This window comes from Amphiprion ocellaris, chromosome 11 (genome assembly GCF_022539595.1).
Source record: "Amphiprion ocellaris isolate individual 3 ecotype Okinawa chromosome 11, ASM2253959v1, whole genome shotgun sequence".
NCBI lineage: Eukaryota > Metazoa > Chordata > Actinopteri > Pomacentridae > Amphiprion > Amphiprion ocellaris.
Genome location: NC_072776.1, coordinates 1,153,075 through 1,176,118, shown reverse-complemented (window position 1 = coordinate 1,176,118; position 23,044 = coordinate 1,153,075). Strand labels below are relative to the sequence as shown.

The 23,044-nt window shown below is 37.4% G+C and overlaps 1 protein-coding gene and 1 long non-coding RNA gene across 6 annotated transcripts in view; both read right to left on the bottom strand.

The window, feature by feature from the left end:
- Positions 1 to 6,029: 6,029 nt before the first annotated feature.
- On the bottom strand, positions 6,030 to 13,153 carry LOC129350025 (uncharacterized). 2 transcript variants are annotated; one of them, XR_008603223.1, is made up of 3 exons: positions 12,514 to 13,140; positions 11,727 to 11,876; positions 6,030 to 6,214 (listed from the first exon to the last, which is right to left on the bottom strand). It is a non-coding gene; the product is annotated as an uncharacterized LOC129350025 (long non-coding RNA). The 2 variants fall into 2 exon arrangements; XR_008603222.1 differs by having other exon boundaries at positions 11,727 to 13,153.
- Positions 13,154 to 14,232: 1,079 nt separating this feature from the next.
- Positions 14,233 to 23,044, bottom strand: part of arhgef7a (Rho guanine nucleotide exchange factor (GEF) 7a) — a 38,867-nt gene continuing 30,055 nt past the window's right edge. For 2 of the 4 annotated variants that reach the window (XM_055015290.1, XM_055015291.1), the window contains exons 18-21: positions 22,109 to 22,198; positions 17,361 to 17,460; positions 15,854 to 15,908; positions 14,233 to 15,691 (exon numbers count right to left, since the gene is read on the bottom strand). In XM_055015290.1, coding sequence (XP_054871265.1) covers positions 15,569 to 15,691; positions 15,854 to 15,908; positions 17,361 to 17,460; positions 22,109 to 22,198 — 368 coding nt within the window. In that variant the 3' untranslated portion in view covers positions 14,233 to 15,568. Of the gene's footprint in view, positions 15,692 to 15,853; positions 15,909 to 17,360; positions 17,461 to 17,751; positions 21,721 to 22,108; positions 22,199 to 23,044 lie in introns of those variants that run through there. The other 2 variants (XM_055015292.1, XM_023290605.3) reach the window with 2 other exon arrangements.

Here is a 23,044-nt window from a genome sequence, read left to right as displayed (position 1 = left end):
GCCCTGCTTATTGTTTATGAATTACCAGCCTTGCGGCCAAACAAAGCCTATTTTCATAAGAAACCTCCATTTCATTTCAGCTCCAATTAGATTGGGGGCTAAAGAATAGGAGTCCTCAGGCCTCAGCCCCTAAGGATGGCAGGTCCATTCAGCTTCATTCAATGGGGCCTTATTGCTTTCCCATACAAAAGAGCACGTGGACGGGCTTTCAGACTGAAACACCAACCAAAAATGACTGGGAGACAGTACTTTACAATAACAAATCTTTAAAGAAAGGACACTGAGTGCTTATCCACCCATCCATCAATTCATCCCTCACTCTTCGCTTTCTTCTCCTCCACTGTTCGTATATTGTAAGACCTGGACATTAATGACAGACAGTTGAAAGAGAAAGGGAGTGAAAGAAAGAGAAGAAGAAAGAGGCAAAGCAGCTCAGTTTTTCACAATACATGTCAAGTCTAAATGATCACTGGCTGCTGAATAGACAGAGGGAAGGGAAAAGAAATGAGTCGTGTACATGTGTGTGTGTGTGTGTGTGTGTGTGTGTGTGTGTGTGTGTACAGCTGATTGATTCTCTGCTTTGAAAAGAGAGAGAAAAGAGTGAAGGAAAGAGAGAGGAAGACCTTGATGCCTTTTTCTGAGCTTCACAATAGTCGGGGGGTCTGAGTCGTATTGTGGGGCGCCCACAGTGACAAGCTGTCACTCCATCCTGGCTGGAAGAAAGACTCGCAGAGTGTGAAGAGGGGCTGGGGCAGGTCAGAACCTTGATAATACACGTCTGCCTCTTTATTTCACAAGTTTCTCACCCAGCAGACACTTGACAGGAAGAAGAAGGCTCTTAAGTTCAGTGGAAGTAGAAATAAAAGGGAAGCTGGTGGCCAGGTATCGGCTATAATATGTACTGGAAGCTCAGAGATCCAGGTAACCTTCAAGGCTCTCGTCACGCTCCGGTTCATTACTGAAGCAGCTGAGGACCTTCAGAGAGCCGTGACAGCAAGGTCAGAGGATGGTCTGGGTTTATCTGCCCACATCTGCCTCACAGGGTGAATGTGAAATGTGCCTTTGTTACCCATGAAGGAATATTCAACGTGAAACAAAAGGCCACTGTTTTCATTACTAATGAGTGGACAAGGTGAGAGTCACAGTGAAAAGGTTGACATCTGTGCTTATTCATCCAGCAGCTTGTCACGATTAAAAGATTACACAATAGATTTCAATGGGGTGTACACAAACATAAACACAACCATGAGATACATACAACACTATGGGACATTTCCCTGTTTCTCCAGTCAGTCAGCTCATAGGAAACAGCTGTATGACGTGAATGCACAACATGAACAAACTGCAACAGCACAATCAGTCAACACAAGATGAGCAGTTTTATCATATGAATACACACAGAGATATTTGACATCCAAGCCCTAAACTTACAACACATCAAGCACAGCACTACAGACCACAGAGTGACAATAATGATGTCTACTGTAAAAATACAGCACAAGTCAGACAGCAGTCAAGATCTGGACCAGGTACCTAACCTTTGTTCTTAACCTGCAGCATTCACACCATCCATATTCCCCTCAGGACAACAGAGAATCTGATCTCTAAATGAAATGAGGTGAATAAATCCACTTAAGCACAGCAGCAGGATAACACATGGCAGCTATACAGCCAATCACTGAGACCTCACAGACTGTTTTGTTTAACTCTCGCCAAACCTATTGACCTCGTTTAGCAGCGACAGTGGAGCTGTTTTCAGCAAACAAACCAAAATCAACCTGGAATCTTCAGTGAAAAGCAACTGGGCAGCTCTTTTATACCCTTAAGGGCGTTTAATCTCTAATCCAAGAGGAGTAGTTGGTTAGAAGGATCTTTACTTCTAACCAACTGACCTCGGATTGCCATTGCCTGGATGAATGAGAGTCTACACCGACAGATAAACCCACCATGTGTGACTTTCTCAGCATTAAACCAGCAATTAAAAGCTCAATATTTCCCCCACAACTTTGTCACAATCATGAAAACGTTACCTGACGGGTAGCTGTCATACAAATACTTGCAACGCAAAATTTAATTGTCTTTTTCTCTTCATTTCATGTATTTATTTGTTTTGAAATGAGTGGTACTAGAGTTTCTGCTACCTTTGTTACTGCAAATCCAACAAATCTGTTCCCTTAATTTATTGGGCTGTCCTTTACCATTTGGCTAAAAGGCAAAATGTGCCCACAGCAACTAAATCCATGACATTAATGTCAATAGATGCTCCCTAAAATGCAGTGAGTTGAATATTAGAAGATGAATTAGGATGTATTTTATAGTCACAGGTCAGTGGAGTGTCTGTGTACCTGACTAGGGTGTAGATTAACTCAGTGGTTGAGAGTTTGTCACCAGTTAAACAGCTCAAAAACAACAACTGACTAAATCTGAGGCCTTTAAACCAGAAGAGAAATGAGATCTTTCACGTTTTTCTCCAAGCAAAACAAGAAGACCGTTTGCATGCTGCAATTAGATTTTTGTCTGGTGTAGCTTTATGCAGCTCGGTGAATGGAAACAATACTAAAGAATATGAAAAATGACCGTGGTCAGGTCGAACAACTGCAATCAGGAGAAGAGAAAAGAAGAGCAAAGCAGAGGAGGCCTAAAAGTTGAGCGATGACTGAATATAAATCATAACTGGAAACGGTTTACTGACCTAATATGGTGGCAATATGTCAAGGTTCGCCCGGCTGTCCACAAATGCCAAAAAATAAATAAATAAAAGCTACTTTAACTAAAGCAAAGCTGGTATTTTCTCTTGTAATAGCAAGAAGAGCACAAGTGCACCAAATCATTGTCAGTTAGCCATGAGAGTAAAGTTATTCTGCACTGTTTCTGTAATAAATTCCATGCTTTTCATTTCGTTCTTTGTAACTGTGTAAGAATGCTTCTTATGAAAAATTATGCAGAGCTGAAAGACACTTAAAACAACCACCAAAGAAAGCTGGAAACCCAGAAGCTCAGCATCAACTTCAGCTTTTCTGATCTAGACCAGCACAAAAGCAGCAGCAGAGCCAGGACACATTAGAATAAAGTGGACATACCTATGAAGGTGAGCTGGAGCAGATATTCCTGGAGGCTCAGTGTAGATCCTTGTGGGAAAGCTGATGAAGGTCCAGAACGTCCAACAGAGAAGAAACCAACGTGTCCGAGGAGGTTAGAAATAAGGACAAACCGCAATGACAACTCCTAGGATTAACTACAGGTGAGGTGCACACTTTAAGGGTCTAATTCCACAGGTAAGCTTGTTTGTTAAATGTTGTGCAAACAATATCAACGAACTCTGGGCAAGTCAACAGCACGACGTCAACATGGCAAACATTTTAAAGGCGCGGTCGCGTTTTTTTTTTAAAAGGTGCGTTTGTTTCCTGCGTTTCGGAGTTCAATGTGTCACGTGTTAGGAAGTCCGGTCACAGCCATAGACTGGATTTATTCTGCAGTATGGTCACAGAATGCTGCTTAAAACTACACTGTAAAAATAAATGTTTTATTTTTAAAAAAAAAGTTTTAGATGTTATTTTACAGATTCCATTGTTTTGTTAGACTACAGATAATAACTAGTACAGAAACAGGAAATAACAGTCACATCAAAAATCTGTGTTTCCACTAATGGTAATTTGTTCGTTTTCCACTTTGACTGCAAAATTAAACTCTCTTACTATATTCAAATCAGCAAAAAAATAAAAATAAATAAATAAACCAAAAAAATAAATTATAGTGCAGATATTTCCTTTTTTCCTCATTCCCTCATTAAAATAAAAAGCAAGGTAATCAGCACACATGCCGCTGCAAATCCATAAAATGCTGAAGAACTCCTCAACTGAACAGCACGACTAACCACACTTTACGACGAAATGAAGTAACTTCATAAGAACTCTAACCTGTTGGAGGCTTCAATGAGTCCACAGAGCGTTTCCTGGTGGCTTTTGTTTTGTTTGTAATAAATGACTCTATATGTTTGAACTTAATCATCACATTTGACATTAGGGTTGACTGATAAAAAAAAAAAAAAAAAAACAGACAAAGACAGTGTTTTTAGTAAGCAAGAACCAATGTTCCCTTTAATTTTTCATGAGTCTGAGCAAACACACAAACTCCCTGAGCGTCTCTTGGACCACTGTGAGCAACATCAGACATGTGCACTGTGGTCACACCAGCATCACATCCATTCAAGTTACATGGTTCATTAAAAGAATCAAATTACAGCATTTACATTTCTGTTAAAACACTTTGTCAACAGGAGCCAGTTGAAGGCTGCAGTGATTTTAGTGACACTACAATGTATAAGAGTGAAGTTATTGAATATTTGTCTCTCTTTACTGTTGCAGTGGTTTTGCAAATTGCAGACGGACCCTGTTCACTCCATAGACACCAATGTTATTCTGTAGCTTGAAAGACAGCTACTTTTGATAAAACTGGGCTTGTAGCACATTGTCTGCCTTGTAACAATGGGAAAGAGGCACCGTTTATGTTTTGACAGCCTATATCTAATGAGTTATTGATGCTGGAAGTGTGAATCTGTGAATATCTTTCCAACTTTACTGAACTTGGGGCCACTACCACCTAAGGAGTGATATATTTAATTTTGAAAAAAGCATTTAGCCATACTTAAAGCTTTAAGTGCTTTATTAACATGGAACTAAAAATTTTGTATTGTTTTATTATCACAGGTTCTGTCTGAAAAGAGGTGGAATCATTTTAAACAGTGAAATCAAACTAACAAAATGTAATGACCAACCAGTGAGCAATACTGGATTCTGCAAAAACATAAACAACTTTTTTTAAAATCTAAATCTTAACACAGTTAATGTATTAACTTATTTATGTGTGTATGCATGTATTTATTGATTTATTTAGTACTGTTAACATATCAGAGTTCTGAGTGAATTTTTCTTAAGATAGGCAAAGGCCATTTATTGATTACATATAGGCTGTTAAATGTTTATTAAAAACTAAAAAGCATTTTAAAAAAACAACTTAGGCATTTATTGAGTCACTAAAATACTGTAGAGTACAGACCACATCAGCATGATTATAAGCATCCTCTGGTAAATTAACAACCAGATACTGATGTCTCACCATATGGACTTCAGGAGATGATGAGATGATGATAAACTGTGACCTACTGGTTGGGTTCTCTCTGTTCTCATGTTTCTTACATGTTTGTCCCCTGACAGCCGGGTCCTAATGTTTTTTGAACAACACACCACACTATGACGTTTTTACAATGAGGGTTCTACTATGGAACCAGTTTGACATGTTCAGATGTTCTTTGTGTGAAAACTCAGAGATTTCAGGGATCAGAAGGTGGTTTTCAACTTTCTTTGTCAACTTTCTGCTTCAACTTTAAACTAAATTTCCTTCACTAACCCAGCCCTCTGGACTTCCAGTAAGCTGTGTTCCTATTGGCTGTCCAGGTGGCTGCTTGGTATTATCAGGAACACCTGAGCAGCTCAGTGTCTTCCTGCTTTGTTTAGCTGCAGACAAACATTTCCTCTGTTTCTCTTCACCACTGAGCTGGGTTTGGTTCTGTTGCTTAGTTTGTTCTTTAGGCGTTGCCTTGCAGCTTCCAGCAGTAAAATCATCTTTAATGTGTTTCTTGGTGTGTTTTAGGGCTTTGTACTGGATAGTTGTCTTGGTAAATGTGGTTCTTTAGCCACAGTTAGCACATGGTGCCAATGTGTGCAGTGATTAGTGGATTTGGTGCAGGTGAGTTGTGTCTTTATCTTGGCTGTAGTGAGTCTTTAGAGGTTTTTGGTCAGACACATTCTGTATTCTTGTTTATGAACCAACGTTGGTTGTCCAGAAGGTAAGAGTTCCTGTCCTGATTCTCTGTTCTCAGAGGTTCTCTGGTAGGCTGCAGGAGACTTTAGCGTTTGGGTTGTACTAGTTTGGTTTTTGTATGGTTTCATTTGGACGACTATCTTGAGGCCCCTCCCTGTGGTTTAGTGAGGTTTTCTGGAACAGTTCTACAAAGCAACCTGCAGCAGAAGAGACTTTGAGAGTTTTTAGTAAGTTCTGGAGAGCAGACTTTAGAGCAGCAGAAACATTTGTCAGCAGTTTGAGCAGGAGAAGGTGAGCTTCAGAGTAGAAATGAGATGGAAACCTTCTTGACCCGTGTGGTGAGGTCCTGTATCAAGAGTTTGAGCAGGTTCTGAAGAGTCTGTAGTTCTTTGGTCTGAAAGCACAAGAAGAGTCGACTCATTAAAGGAGAAAACAGGAGATATTGTTGCTTCTTCTGTCCCTCTGCAGTTTCCTTAGACTAAATATCAAGTTTATATTTTAAATGATTTCCCATGTGAGCCCAAGAAGACTTCAATAAACTCCCTCCATCCCCTGGACACAACATATTTTATTACCATGTTAAATCTTTTTTTAATGTTTTTGAGTTGTAATCATAGTTTTAGCATAGTTTTTTTCTATTTGCTTGTTTATTTTTGTCATCTGTGTGAAAGGTGCTAAACAAATAAAGTTGAATTGATAAACTGACTAATTGACTAACTCATGATTGTGAAAACAGAAGTATTTTCATTGTGATTTAAGGGTTTGTTTCATTTGTAAGGTTGGGGTTAAAATCTTGACAGAAAAAGAAGATTAAAGAAATAAACTAGACAGAAAAAAGCAACTAAATCAAAGGAAAAAAGCCTTTAATACAATAAAACTTTAAAAAAGTTTTATTATTAAAAAGCATTTTTTACATGTTTAATGTTCTTGTTTAATTGTATTTTTGAAATGTGTAATTATCGAAAATATTTTATCTGTAATTTTTAATATTTGTATTTTAAAATTTTTTTTAATTTCATACTTACATGTATTGTATCTTGTTTAATTATCTAATTCAATATTTTGTCTGTTTAATATAGTTAAACATTCAATACAATTAAATGATATTAAACAGACAAAATATTGAATTAGATAATTAAACAAGATACAATACATGTCATTATGAAATTAAACAAAATTTTTAAAATACAAATATTAAATATTACAGATAAAATATTTTTGATAATTACACATTTAAAAAATACAATTAAACAAGAACATTAAACATTTAAAAAAATACAAAACATTTAATTAGATCATTAACCTTTAAAAAGACAAAACATTTAATTAAAAAATTAAATGTTTAATTAGAAAAAGTCTAAAGTCTACTAGAAGTTGAAGGCATTGATCAAACTAATGTTACCTTCTGATCTCCACAAACTTTACTGTTCAGTGAAGAGAATCAAAGTTTGTTGAGGATTTCTAAAAAACCCACAGGTGAAGGTCTGAGAAGAACTCAGATGGATGGTCTAAATGTGAAATCAAGACTCATGGTCACAAGTTTTAAGGCTTCTGTTAACCAGAAAGTTCAAACTAACAGAGAAGTACTGAGAAACTTTTAAAACTTCAGTCCTCAGACTGTCTGAAGGTTCAAACTAACAGAGAACTACTCAAGAACTTTTAAGATTTCAGTCCTCAGACTGTGGAAAGGTTCAAACTAGCAGAGAACTACTCAGGAACTTAGAAGATATCAGTCCTTGGACTGTCTGAAAGTTCAATCTAACAGAGAACTACTGTGGGACTTAGAAAATTTCAGCCCTCAGACTGTCTGAAGGTTCAAACTAACAGACAACTACTCAGGAACTTCGAAGATATCAGTCCTTGGACTGTCTGAAAGTTCAATCTAACAGAGAACTACTGTAGGACTTAGAAAATTTCAGCCCTCAGACTGTGTGAAAGCTCAGGTCCTGAGGACTCGGGAGGTCTGGAGGCTTTGGAAAGTCTTGGAACTGAGGGTTCAACCCTCCAGCACAAAGGCCGAAGTCCAACCTCCTGAGAAAAATGGTCGAGTCGAGACTCAAGTTAAAATAAAACTCGAAAACAACAAAAAATAGATGATAAATGCGCAAAAAAAAGAAGAATTAGTATCTGAGCAAGTAGCTCAGGGGATAAGAAGAGAGACTACCAATTGGAAGGTCGCAGGTTCAAGACCCGCCACTGGCAATTTTCTTTCTTTGTCTTTGTCAGAATTTTGAGAAAATTTAAGAAGGGTCTGGTCTTGAACCAGCGACCTGCAGCTCCATAGGCAAATCCTTAACTCACTGAGCTACAGATCAGACAAAAAAACATAATTTCGTCGTCCCTTTGTCATCGTAGTTTCCAAGTGACCACACGGGTGGAGCCAAGGCGGAGTCTGGGTGGAGTCAGGGCGGAGAGTAGGCGGGGAGGTGGGTGGAGGCCTCCCCCCTCTACTCCCCCACCTCCCCCCACCACCCACCACACCTTCCCCCGCCCGACGAGTTCCTCGAGTCTCCACGAGTTCTTCGAGTCTCGACAGGTTTCCCCGAGTTTCTGGAGTTTCCACAAGGTCGGAGGCAGAACAAGTTGTCATGAAGAGGTGTTGAAGTCGGCCAGGATGGACTGACTTTTTACAGCGACTAGAAGGAAGACGACTAGAAGAGCAGGTCTTTAACCACCATCCATAAAATCCATGGAGTCGCTCCAGAGAAATGAAGGGAGGTCAACTTTTATCAACCTCCATCCAGATCTTCAACTTGATATCTTTACTTGGAGATTTTTAGCACCACAAACCTTTAGTATCACACTCTATTAACCTTTATTAGGACTTTCATGGAATCCACCAGCAGATTTAGTTTTTGTTGACAAACTTTATTCTTGTCGTCGTGGGACTGCAGTATTTAAAACTCTTCCTTCTATTTGACCTCATGTTTATTAGTTTTAGTGGAGAAAGTTTGAATTGTCAATTAGTCTCTTAAAAACTAAATAATATATTGGATTAGTCAAGAGGTTTAAATTTCTTACTTTGTCATATCTTAAAGATGACAAAAAAATATAAAAATAAAGCATCTTGAGACAATTTGACCTGTAATTGGCATTATATGAATAAAATTGAATTAAAATTGTATGTATCTTGTAATGGAGTAATTCAGCCATATATGTTGGAAAACACATTTTCTTTGTCCATTAATCTGTCGTTTTCTCCAGTAATTCATTTCTTGTTTTGGTTTATAAAATGTCAAGCCCAAATATATTCAGTTTATGGTCATAAAAACCAAAACGATTTACATTCATGATGCAGGAATCAGGCAGTTTTTCACTTTTTATCTTAGTTTAGTCAGAAAGATAGTTGATAATTTGTGAATTGTTGCAGCTTGTGAGCCGTAAAAGGTTTTAATCTTTGGGGCCGAGTGTCAGAAAACATTTAGAAACCAACATCAACAAAGCACTCAACAAAGATTTGAACATCATTAAAGGGAAATCCAACTTTTGCATGACAATGTCTAATTAAAGGACATTAATTTCCAATGTAAATGTGTGATATTCATCCTCTGAAGCTTTCTCTTCACATCGTCTTCCACCTGGACTGGTTTGGTTGGGAGCATGTGCAACAAACATTTGAAAAACTGCACTTTAACATCAATGAATAACACTGAAGTTTAATCTCTACATAAATGAGACTGAGTCTGGATGTGCTGCTCTGTCATTAACTCCTAAGTTTAGGGAAAGTTCAAACAAAAGAGGACAGCTCAGATAAGACTTGAGAATGAGCTTATTTTGAACAAACATCTCAGACTTTCTGAGCTTCAGCACCTCTAGCAAGATATTTTAACAACAAGCAACTCAAGAGATCCAGAAGTTGGAGAGAGTTAGCTTTAGCTGAGCCAAAGAACATGTGGGACGCTAACCTAGCAAACATTTCAGACTTTTCTCTGTGAATTCTGAGAAATAATTTCCTATTTAATGACAGAGCTACACATCTTAACTCAGTCTCATTAAAACAGACTCTAATTCAGTGTCATCCATCCATATTAAAGTGCAGTTACCCAAAATGTTTGTTGCATGAGCTCCAACAAAACCTGTCCAGGTAGAAGGCCACTTTGACAAACAGGAAGTGGAAGATTCCAAGCAGATTTATAGAAGGGGGAACCGGACTGTACTAAGTGTGGTGGGGTATAGAGGGGTGTTTTGTGGGTTTTTAAGGCTGATAATGATTATTAGTGAGACCTTTGGAGTAGATATTCATTTGCAGTAAATGAAAGTATTTAAAATCTTGGACTTAAACTTAGAAGAACACAAACTCTAACAGAAAACTTTGTTGATACATTTTTGTTTTGTTTACAGATGTTAAGTTAAAGGAGTTTTATTCGTGACGTATAACCAATCAAATCACTCCAGAAGACAGAGCAACCACAGGTAGATAAAGGTTCAGAGCCAAAGTAGCACCATTTTTAAATGTATTTATTACCGTAAATTAGTAAAAAATAAAATACTGATAATCAGTAAATCAGTCAGCCCACAGTTACTACAATTCTACAATGTATGTCTCTTTGCTTTGACTTGTTATTTGTACAATATACGATGTATATGATGGTGTTTTTTCATCCCAAAGGCTATACTATGATGTTTTCTAAGAGACATACGATGCTACTCTGTATATTCCGGCCCTGGGCCGCTGCACTCCTCCTCTGTTGTTTTCTGGATTGTACTCAGCTGCATGTCTTCGTCCATCCGGCCTCCGTTGACTCGTCCCGCCTGCCGTCTCTGGAGCTGAAGCTGGATTGGAACAGACCAAAGTACAGTCCAATCACGATGCCAGCTGCCTCTCAAAAGGCTCCTTCATCTGGCAGGTGGCAGCACTTCTTCTGAGGGGAAGCTGAGCTGGCCCAGCAGAACTTTGGAGATGTGTTCCAGTGGCTGGTGGATGTGTGGGGAGATAGAGAGGGACCTTTGAATTGTTCACAAAGGAAAACAGGGAACCCATTGGTAGTTTTAGTTTAGGGTGCTACTGTGGTGTGTTTCTGGGTTTTAAGAGGTGAACAGGAAGAGGACTTTTTCGTATTGATTATCTTTTACTTTGTTCCTGGTTGGAATGCCCATCAATGTCAACATGAAGTTCACTTTTAGTTCTGTTTATTTATTTTTATTTTACTAACACCCATTTGTTTTTAACCCCCTCACATGTTGTGTTGTTGTAAACTTACTCTTTCAAATAAATTCTCGTCTAACCCTCTGGAAACCAGGGTTTGGACTGTTTTTGTGTTGCTCCTCACGTACTTCAGACAGCCGGGACATAACAACGTTTTGTGGACCAAAGGCTAAACTATGACGTTTTTAGAGCGAAGTTCTACACTATGATGTGTGTTGGGCAACATGCTATACTATAGGCTTTTTTAATTGACATATTACTATGACTTTTTTTTTGTTTTACTTTTTTTTTGTTTTTTAGCAACATTTTATAAGAATTTGAACAGTTTTAAAAATTACTATACTTTTACTTGTACAATGAAATATTATTCTATGGTATTTTTAGATGACATATTATATTCTGATGTTTTCTTGAATAACATACTATTTTGACAATATACTGCACTATGACATTTTTTGAACCACATATCATACATGACAATTTTAGGCAACATCCTATCATTTTGCGCTTTTTGAACCACATAATAATCTATGTTTTGTTTTTTTTTCTTGCCGACATGCTATACTATGAACTACAGGCCATACTATGTTATTCTTGAGTAAAGTATACTATACTTTGACATTTTCTGAACTACATCCTATACTATGGTGTTATACACAGAGTGCTTTGGTTACATGTTGATTTATAATCTAGATTTTTTTCTGTTTTGTTTTTTGACGGGATTACCACAGACCTGACTGTGAACACCGTTGACACCCACCTCAGGGAGACGCTGCCTAAGATCTCAAGGCTGCTTGGTCGTGGTCTTTCTGGCACGTACTCTTCCAAGATGAGCCGGGAAGTTTAACACTGATGGAATGACACCAGGTCTAAGCCGACAAACTTCCAATTCCTCCTCAACCCATAGTCTCTGGGAAACCAACATGGAGTAAGAAAAGTAGACAGAGAAGTAATTAAGTCTGTACACAACATATTAAAAAGAAATCATGCTAATAAATTAAGTACAAAGAACCGAATTCGCCAATATACTGGAGACCAGAGCTATTTAATTTGACAAGTATAACCTTGTTTAGTAACATTTCAATTATTTGAGAGCAGTCCTAAAGAACTGCCTGTAATCCCAATCATAAAATGGGTTTGGAGGAAGAACATAGATGGTAATCTGGATATACATGAGTTAGGCTTTATAACTACTATTGGTAGTATTGGTGGTAGTAATAGCAATGTGACTACTACTAGTAGTAGTGGTAGTACTCACTACTGCTGCTGATACTGGCACTGCTACTACAACTTGTAATACTATTACAAATGCTGATACTACTTCTACGACTCTAACAGCTGTTTATACTACTACTGCTGCTTGTACTTTTAGTATTACTACTACTGCTTGTACAACTATACTACAGCTACTATTAATCGTCTGGTATTTGGTTGTCAAGCTGCTAGCTCGCCTTAGTGTTTTGCTAGTGGCTAACTAGTTAGCTCTCATAGACTGGAAGCTCTCAACAAGATTTCATAATGAAAAAAGAGCCAAAAACTATTGTTACCTATGAAAAGTCATTCCAAGTTTCCTTGTCTCAATCGTACGACGTAGTGTGTAACTGTATACAGCACAGTGAGCCGGCATACTTGTTGTTTCCGTTTTCACGCCGTCTACATCAACGGAATGCACTGAAACTTTTCCCCCACTAGCTTAGCCTCGCTGTAGCCGCAGCTCAAAGGGGCGTGTCCTATCTACTCATTCATATCTATGAGAACAACGGTAGCTGCGCATAAGGACGTCTGACGTAGATTAGCTGCGTAAATACCATTATATACAGTCTATGGTAAATACGTATGTGAATCGCATCATTGGCTGCAGCAGCCAGTCACCGGTCACTCACTGACTCACATTGAAAAATAGCACAGAATGAATTGTTACGTGTTTATTTTATTTACAATTTAGGTTGGATTTTTTTTTTGTGCGCAGCGCAGATTTTCTGTGCGCGGAGACCGTGTCAGCAGTGCGCAATTGCGCACGCGCGCAGCTTAGAGGGAACAGTGGCAAGAACTATTACCTGTAGTTGAATTTTTTTTTTTTCATTTATCTAGTGAAACACCTGAGTGCTCCCACCTCCTCTGGATATTACCTACAGTGATGGAAAAGTTTTTGGGGATGCATCAAATCGAGATCTCACACTGTCTACATTTTACAAACAGACTTGATCTAAAATTACACATCGTACTTTGTTAGTTGATTATTCATCTTCAGACTAAACCTGTTAGATAAAAGAAATGTGAAAGTACAATATTTGCCTTGAAAATGGAGTGGAGTACACCTATGAAATGGCATAAAATGCAGAATTGTACCTAAGTACAGTACTTGAGTAAATGTACTTTCATCCCTTTAGAAAAGAAAGAGACAACTATTAACTATGATGCTGAACTACCTGGCCTTATTGTTTAGTTATTGTTTGTAGTTAGTTTTGAGGCACAATGTGAGTAAATAATCAACTCAAATAAAGTAGAAGAGTTTAACCTTCATGTCGTCCTGCGGGTTAAAATTGACCCGGTTGAAAGTTTGACAATGTGGGAAAAAATATATATTTTCACAGTGAAACTTATGATGTCCACATTTTCAACATTTTTGGAAAATATTAGAAGTTTTACTGATATATATGGAAGCACTTTAGATATTTTTAGGACTTTTTGGAAGATTTTTGCTAATTTTTTAAAAGTATTTACAAGAATCTTCTTGCCAAAATTGTGGGATTTTTTAAAAATAAAACTTTTAAGGGAAACTTTCAAGGAATTTTTGGAATTTTCTTCCTGAAGGTTTTGCAAATTTTCAGAAATTTGGGGAAATTTTTTCTCTGATTTTTTTTGGATTTTTTTCAGACAAGGAAACAATATTTTTTGGTGCCCATAAATGAAGACAACAGGAGGATTAATACATCTCAAATTAGGAGGTAACATGAAAGCAAAAATCTAATTTTGAGTGAGAAACTGCTGTTCTTTTTTAGCATGTCTGGCTTATTTTAGGACACCTAAGTTTGACAATCCTGGTAAAATAGAGCTTAAAATAAGTTTTCCAGCTAATTTTAAGATCTCAATATTCTAAATATCTTATTTCAAGAAATCTTACCAAGACATTTTTCACTTGTTCTAGTGGCAGATTTTTTTCACTTATTTCAAGGTAAAAGTTCCTTGAAATAACTGTTTTTTTCCTTGTTTTGAGAGGGGCATTTTTTCCAGTGTGATGTGCACAACACTCCGTAACAACTCAGTCATCCTTGAAACCACACATTTATTTCTCTCTCAAAGGACAAAGGCTCATCTTTTTGCAGTATTTACATCATACAGTACAAGTTAAACATCTGTACAATTCCCTTAGGATACCCAGAAAGTGATCAAACAACAAAGAGCACAAAAAAGATTTTTTTTTTAAAAAAGACACAAAAGACGAGTTTCCTGGCACACGCTTTGCTAACAGGCTAAAAACATCAAGGCTAGTCCGTGTCTGAGAAAAATACCCTGCAAAAAAAAAAATCATCCCATATAAAAATTAAATAACATAAGAGAGGTTATGAAATGGTATTATTCAAGTTCAGACTCATCCAAGGGCCTTTGTGAGCATTAACACCACTGAAGTAGCGTTTCTGTACCGCTGTGTCCTGTGAAATGATTGTAAACAGAAGGAGAGCTGCTCTCTCCGGTCGTCTTCCAGCCTCCTGAACACAGCCAGAGGCAATGATGGTGGATGATGAAGTGATAGAAGTGTGTGATTTGTTCACCTTTTGCTTGGTGTTCAGGGAATGTTACTGTGGAACTGATGGCCGTTGAGCAGTACGTCTCGGTGAATCCTGCCTTAACCCTCGTGTCGTCCTGCGGGTCAAACTGACCCGTTTTAAAGTTTGAAAATGTGGAGAAAAAATATAGTTTCACAGTGAAACTTCTGATGTCCACATTTTCAACATTTTTGGGAAATCTTTGAACATTGTTTGGTGGAAAAAAAGAAATGTTAAAAATGTTTCTTAAGAACATTCACATAAAAATCAAACAAATTCCAGCAAAATTAGCTGGATTTTGGTTGATTTTTATGTGAATGTTCTTAAAGAAAATATTAGAAGTTTTACTGATATATATGGAATCACTTTAGATATTTTTAGGATATTTTTGGAATATTTTTGCTCATTTTTTGAAATTATTTACAAGATTTTTTTTTGCCAAATTTGGGGGATTTTTTTAAAATCAAACTTTTAAGGGAAACTTTTAAGGAATTATTGGAATTTTCTTCCTGAAGGTTTTGCAAATTTTCAGAAATTTGGGGAATGTTTTTTGCAGAATTTTTGGATTTTTTCCAGACAAGGAAACAATATTTTTTGGTGCCTGTAAATGAAGACAACAGGAGGGTTAAAGCAGAGCAGCAGTAGCAACGCTCCTCTTAAAGCTCACACACATCCATCTCCAGCAAGCACAATTACCTGTTTACAGATGCACTCTTGCTCTCACTCACGCAACCTTAAATTATGAATGTCGAGTGTGTGCATTCCACACACACACTGCAAGCAAAGTCCACTCATGGTGATGTTTCTTCCTCAGAGCTTCAGATGGATTTGAGCCTCACAGGTTCGTTTCATCCCACGTCGGGTCATTGATGCTCTTCAGAACCCTCCTGACTACTTTTTCTAGTTCCTTCCGGGCTCTCTGCTCCTCCTCCAGTGACCTCTTCATCTTCTTATTGTCCTGCGATGGTAAACAACCACGGTATTCATGTTGTTGTGACACGCATTAGGTAGAACAATTAGTCACTATGTCCAAACCCAAATAATGGGAATTATCTCACGTTTCAAAGCTCATAAAATCAAAGTAGCTGATCATAGCTTAGGAAACATTCCACACACTCACCTGTTTCAGCTCTTGAACTTCATCCCTGAGGGCGTACACCACATCCACCAGGCTTCTGCGACAAAATAAAATGTACTTTTTCACTGCATCAATCAAAATCTTTAAATTACATGTACGATTGTTGCTTGAAGACACAAAAAACCACATCATAAACCTGAACCAGGAAGCTTACCAATAATGACAACATTACTAACACTACTGAAAGGATAAATCTGGTAATATTCTGTATTTTTTATAGTCAACAAAGCCAATGAAAAGACCACAGCCAGCATACACAATAGGGCCTGACTGATTTATCGGCCGGTCGACTACATGGGCCAATTATAGCCCTTTTCAAGATAATCATCATCGGTCGAAGTTTTTAGAGATTGACTCTTCTTCTAAGGTTCCATAGTTTCCCAGAGGTTTAATGCTTTGCTGCATGTTTTTGTACTACAAAATTCCTCTCTGTTGTAAAGTTAAACAAATACTAAAGGACAAAGTATTGTAAAACACTTAAATGTTCTGCCTGTAATTCACATCGTTGTTGTTGGAAGCATTGAGGGCCCAAACAAGAAGTTATTTTATTCATTATATAAATGTATATTTTTGAAATTAATCGGTTATCAGAATTTTTTTCTGTCAAATATCGGAAATGGCATTGGCCTCAAAATGTAGATATTGGTCAGGCCCTAATACACAATTATTAATCCTACTGATACAGCTTACTTCTGCATGCAGTAGACCTCCATTTTTGCAAAACTATTAACCCTCGTGTTTTTCTGCGGGTCAAACTGACCTGGTTTAAAGTTTTAAAATGTGGGAAAAAAAATATATTTTCACAGTGAAACTTCTGATGTCCACATTTTCAACATTTTGGGGAAATCTTTGAACATTTTTTGGTGGAAAAAAAGAAATGTTAAAAATGTTTCTTAAGAACATTGACAAAAATGTTTTTATGTGAATGTTATTAAAGAAAATATCAGAAGCTTTACTGATATATATGGAATCACTTTAGATATTTTTAGGATTTTTTTGGGAAGATTTTTACTCATTTTTTGAAAATATTTACACGAATTTTCTTGCCAAATTTGGGGGGATTTTTTAAAAATAAAACTTTTAAGGGAAACTTTTAAAGAATTATTGGAATTTTCTTCCTGAAGCTTTTGCAAATTTTCATAAATTTGTGGAATTTTTTTGCTGAATTTTTGGATTTTTTTTCAGACAAGGAAACAGTATTTTTTGGTGCCTGTAAATGAGGACAACAGGAGGGTTAAACAAAACTTTGATAAAGTTGCACATAAAGTAAGCTGCTCCATAAAAACTCACTAGGGCACCATATGTATTAATCCGCAGGTGAAAACAGTCCTAAATAAACGCACCGTTTATCCACATTTAAGCACATTTTCATAAGAATGTGCAGCGCTTTTAGAAGTATTACCTCAATCTATTATTACGTCGTCACTAAAGAACAAATGGTTTTAGTCTTTACACAGGATACGATAAAGAGATTCGTCAGTTCTCTTACTTTTCTTGCACTGCACTCTGCCCGTTGCGACTGGGATCCTCCACAAGGACTTTCTCCTCTCCGGGGATGATCACATGCAGCCCCGTTTCCCTTCGTGGTCCTGTCATAAAATACAACAGTTGAGCTTCACTCAGTCTCACCTCGGGGTACGATGAGTCATCCGAGAGAAGAAAACACACACACAGTTGGTAGTGCTAGAGTGTTAGTCATGCACACGTTTGATATGAGACAAGAGTCAGAGGACAGTGGAAGGAAATTAAGAAGCCGTGGACAAATTTCACAATACATTCATTCAATCATTAACAATACAAATCTCTGTCATTTTTAAATTAATGACAGTTCCACCATCAGATCTGCTGTCCTCCAACAACAAACCACCAGAATGCCGGCGTCTACCAAATGACAGATTTATTCAAAACTCATAATACAGCGTTTGGGACTGGAACACTTCAGCAGTGTAGAACAAATACACTGAAGGCGCTGTTTGCAGATAAGACATGGTCACGTGTGTGAACTGAATACAACATTAGAGCACACAGAGGACACCGCTGGTTAAAGACAGTTAGTCTCTTCACCCTGCCTGTCCCACAGTTTGACTTAAGTTTCTTAAACCACAGAATACACCTGTCACAAAGTATAGCACATGATATAAGGACAGTGAGATTCTTAGCTCAAATACTCATAGAAGGTAGAATGGATTTTTTTTATTTTCTTGCTCTGAGACAACTAGTATTTACAGATAGGGAGACTTTACCGTATGTGCTCTTTATATTTCAATTCCACTCTAACAGTATTCTGAGGCTGAATGAGTAGTTCACATAGAAATGTTCCTGTATAATCGCAGTCTCTCCTTTCTTTCTTTTCTTGTGTTTTTTTTTAACCCCTCAATGCTACCAAAACACTGAAGGTGAGCATTTACACTACGAATGAGCATTTACTTTACAGAAACACTGAATACTTAAGTCTACCTTTAGGATATATCATACACACTCTAGGTAGATGACAAAAAGTACAGAATTTTAACAGATTCTACCCCCGCCCACCCGCTCCCACCCGCTGGCCCCGTTACATGATTGTGCAAAATAATTCCAACACTTCATGTTATAGTTTCAGTGTAAACTTTGATACAGACCAATAAAACATATTTTTAAAAAAAAGAAAATAAATGATTCATCCAGGGATCATTTTGTAAACATTGACGTACAGAATATAATATAAATAAAATAAAAACGCCTGTATACAAAGTAATAAATACAATAAAGAAATCATTTCAGTTCAAACTGTAACGTGGACCAATATATTTCCGTATGTCACTCACATTGCTTACTGTAAGAGGATGTCAGCCTGTACTTTTAATACCAACACTGGAAAAATACTTCTTCATAAAAATAGTCATTAATGCATGATAGTATGGGGAGCCTCGCAAGCCAGACGACAACAAAGGCGGGTCTGGCTCATGAGGCAGAGCATAGGTGCTAGTTTGTTGTGACACAAGGGACGTTTGCAAGTGATATCACGCTAACTGGTTCAAATTATCAGCGCATACGACAATAGTTACACCCTGAGGAAACAGATCATCACGTTGAGAAAGCAGATTTATTCGCTTGCTGTCAGAGAGTTTGACGAGGAGCTTGATATCGCTCTAAAGTCAGCAGTTAGTTGGGTCAATATAGAGCTGAGGGACTTTTGAAGTCTATGGGATATATATGTCTATACATTTTTATTAAAATTAATTTAATACCAACCACCTTCTAATAAGGGAAATTTTGAACATTTTTTGGTGGAAAAATAAGAAATGTTTAAAAAAAAATTTCTTAAGAACATTCACATAAAAATCAACCAAAATCCAGCAAATTTCGCTGGATTTTGGTTGATTTTTATGTGAATGTTCTTAAAGAAAATATTAGAAGTTTTACTAATATATATGGAATCACTTTAGATATTTTTAGGATTTTTTTGGAAGATTTTTACAAATTTTTTTGAAAATATTTACAAGAATTTTCTTGCCAAACTTGGGTTTTTTTTTTTTTTTAAATAAAACTTTTAAGGGAAACTTTTAAGGAATTATTGGAATTTTCTTCCTGAAGGTTTTGCAAATTTTCAGAAATTTGGGGAATTTTGTTGCTGAATTTTGGGATTTCTTTCAGACAAGGAAACAATATTTTTTGGTGCCTGTAAATGAGGACAACAGGAGGGTTAAAGGAGTTTCAATCTAGCCTTCAGTCTTTATGCTAAGCTTCAGGATCATAACGAATGAACAGATATGAGAGTCGTATCGATCTTCGCATCCAACTCTTGGAAAGAAAGCAAGTAAATGTAATTCCCAAAATGACACGATTCCTTTAACTACCAGGAGACACTTCCATACCAAAACAAACGCATCCAGTTTGTATGACAGGACTGTTTTAGTTTCTTAGCGCCTGGCTGGCACACTACGCCTGCTTTTATGTGAATTCCATTAATACAGCAACTTGAGATTTAAAACGGTATAAATGCAACCCTGTGACAGCAACAGCCGCGTCTTACTGGATGGAAGATCAGGCTGATCGAGGATGATGTTTAGGAGACTACACAATAAAGGAAGTTATTAAAATGAATGAGATCAAGGGTCAGTTCACTAAAAACACAAGAATCTGGTATCTAGGTTTCCAGAAAAGGTTGACATTTTAACCCTCGTGTCGTCCTGCAGGTCAAAATTGACCCGTTTTAAAGTTTGAAAATGTGGGAAAAAAACATATTTTCACAGTAAAACTTCTGATGTCCACATTTTCAACATTTTTGGGAAATCTTTGAACATTTTTTGGGGGAAAAAAGAAATGTTAAAAATGTTTCTTAAGAACATTCACATAAAAATCAACCAAAATCCAGTGAATTTCGCTAGATTTTGGTTGATTTTTATGTGAATGTTCTTAAAGAAAATCTTAGAAGTTTTACTGATATATATGGAATCACTTTAGATATTTTTGTAAGATTTTTACTCAGTTTATGAAAATATTTACAAGAATTTTCTTGACCAATTTGGTGGATTTTTTTTTCTTTTTTTATAAATAACACTTTTAAGGGAAACTTGTAAGGAATTATTGGAATTTTCTTCCTGAAGGTTTTGCAAATTTTCAGAAATTTGTGGAATTTTGTTGCTGAATTTTTGGATTTTTTCAGACAAGGAAACAATATTTTTTGGTGCCCGTAAATGAGGACAACAGGAGGGTTAAATCCAAACTATCTGCGTGTTCACAGACTATTAAAGGTTTAAACATGTTCTCTGTAATTTGGGTGAACTGACCCTTAATAGTCACTCTTCTAAGTCCAGTACACTGGCTTCTATCCAGTTTCATGTTGACTAGAGAGTGAAGTGTATGTGATAATCTCCTCTTTCTGTAGCAGCTACGACAAATAACAGAGAACGGACTGAATTTCACAAACTATTAAAAGTTAGCAAGGACTTTAAATGTTCACTAGCTCATTGAATATGTTGGATTTTTTTCCGCTTGAGGGCTGGAAACATGATCAGAACTGCAAATCGTGGCGACAGCGATGATAGAAAACGCTGAGAATTAGGATATTACACTTGCATGCTGCTATGTTGTCAGACAGCGAGGGAATATGTGCGCCTGAACCTGTGTGTGCATGCTTGTGTCGCATCTGTGCTATGTTTGAGCATTCATACTCTTAGAAACACATACTGGAGAGAAGTAGTACACAGTAAATAGAATACACTCGTTCCTGAATTAAATCTGAATATCAGACAGGAAAAGCTCAGTCCCCGTCGCTCCCTCCCACCTGCTCTCCCTCCCCTAGAATCCACTCCAGAGTCCACCACGTTTATGGTCAAACAAGGGGAGCGGTCACATTCAAGATAAATTAACAATTAATTACCAAACACTTACTGCATGACAACTACAGAAAGAGAGGAGGCACATAAAAGGGAAAGTGGCAAAGGCAACAGGGAGATGCTTTAAACATCTTCAAACAAATTGGCCAAAAAAAATAAATAAACCAAATAAGTTAACAAAAAAAATGAACAAATAGAATAGAAAATAAATAGATAAATTAAAAAAATCTCTAGTTTTTGTTTGTAATACATTGAAGGTAAAAGAGGTAAGCGCGCTGTACGTTACATGGCAGCACAGCGTGGCAGGACTGGACGTTCTTTAGTTCTGGTGGGAGATGCAGCTCTTGCGAGGCACCGAGCCCATCCTGTAACTGTGGCTGGTCCAGATGGAGTCATAGTCAGAGTCCTCCGAAAGGTCCGAGGTCAGTTCTGACCGGGACACGCTGCTACGGCGGCCCGGCGAGTCCACACAGGACTGGTCCACGTCTGCAAGCACGTGGTTGTGCATCAGGTCGGTGCCCTGCCAGGCTGGCGGGGCGGCCGGGTTGAAGGTGACGTTACAGATGTGGAGGGAGGAAACGGTGGTCGAAGGAAGAGCAGCGAGGACATAGCAGCAAATGATAAATCATACAACCAAAGACACACACGGGATGAGATGATGGAGGAAATCAGAACACAGGGAGGAAATTATAGCACAGTATGAAGAAAACAAAAAAGAAAAAAAAGGAAGGAACTCAAGGTAAACCAGAGCAATGCCAAAGGAATGGAGGAGAGACGGGAAGAAGAAAAGAATCTGTTAGAAGGGTCATTTCAGAATACCAGCGTTAAAGAAAGGCACTGAGTAAAGACAGCCAGCTCCAGTATGAACCGCTCTTCTTTTGTGCAAATACATGCATGAGTTTTAGTGTTTTCTTACTGGAGTTGAGAGTCTGCCTGGTTTTGGCGCTGGTGCAATACGCCTCGATAACTTTCAGGATCTGAGCGTCTTCTTCCAGAGCCGCTGTACCTGAGAGAGAGAAGGTGCAATGAATTAACACGTTCATGTGTCTTCTCACCGTCACCCGTTTACTATATCCATAAATGTGAGAATCTGCAAACATGAGAAGAATAACTGGACATGTTGAGAAAGAGAGACAGCAGCGGTTCAGTACAAAGCTCAAGTCAGCAGCAGATGGGTCAATATAAAACTGAGGGACTTTTGAAGTCCATAGGATATATCTGCATACATTTTATTAAAAGTAAACAAAATAATGTTTTTATGTTCATTATGATCATGTCTTTACAAATTCCATCATTATTTATTATGATAACAATCACTTGTTAATAAAAATGACTGGATATCACTAAAATGTCAACTAAATAACTGTCTGAATTTAATACCAACCACCTTCTAATGAGCTAAACAATAATAAAATGAGCTGATTCACAAATAGTTTGGATTGTGTTCTTTATTAAGTTGAGATAATCATGACAGATATTTCTTTCTGGCAATATGTCACATTTTATATGGAAAATAACTAATTAACTCCCTTTCCACTAAGTTCCCCGTTACAAAAACACCTCTCCAGGAAGTGTGTTAATTCCAGATCACATGACCTGCTCCACATTTTGTGTCTCATTTTGTCATTTTGTGTGTTTATACTGGAGATGGCTAAATCAGCTACTGTGACTCTAACCAACGTGAAAAAAACTGCCCTGTCGCACCTCTAAACGTCAAGAACGAACAAATTATATCTTGTTCATTAATCTAAACACAAACGCAATTGTTAGTTAGCACGTCTTAATGTTGCTATGTGGACATTAAGACGAGCATTTTGTTGTAAAGTTGAATGTTTGTTGTTGAACATATGCT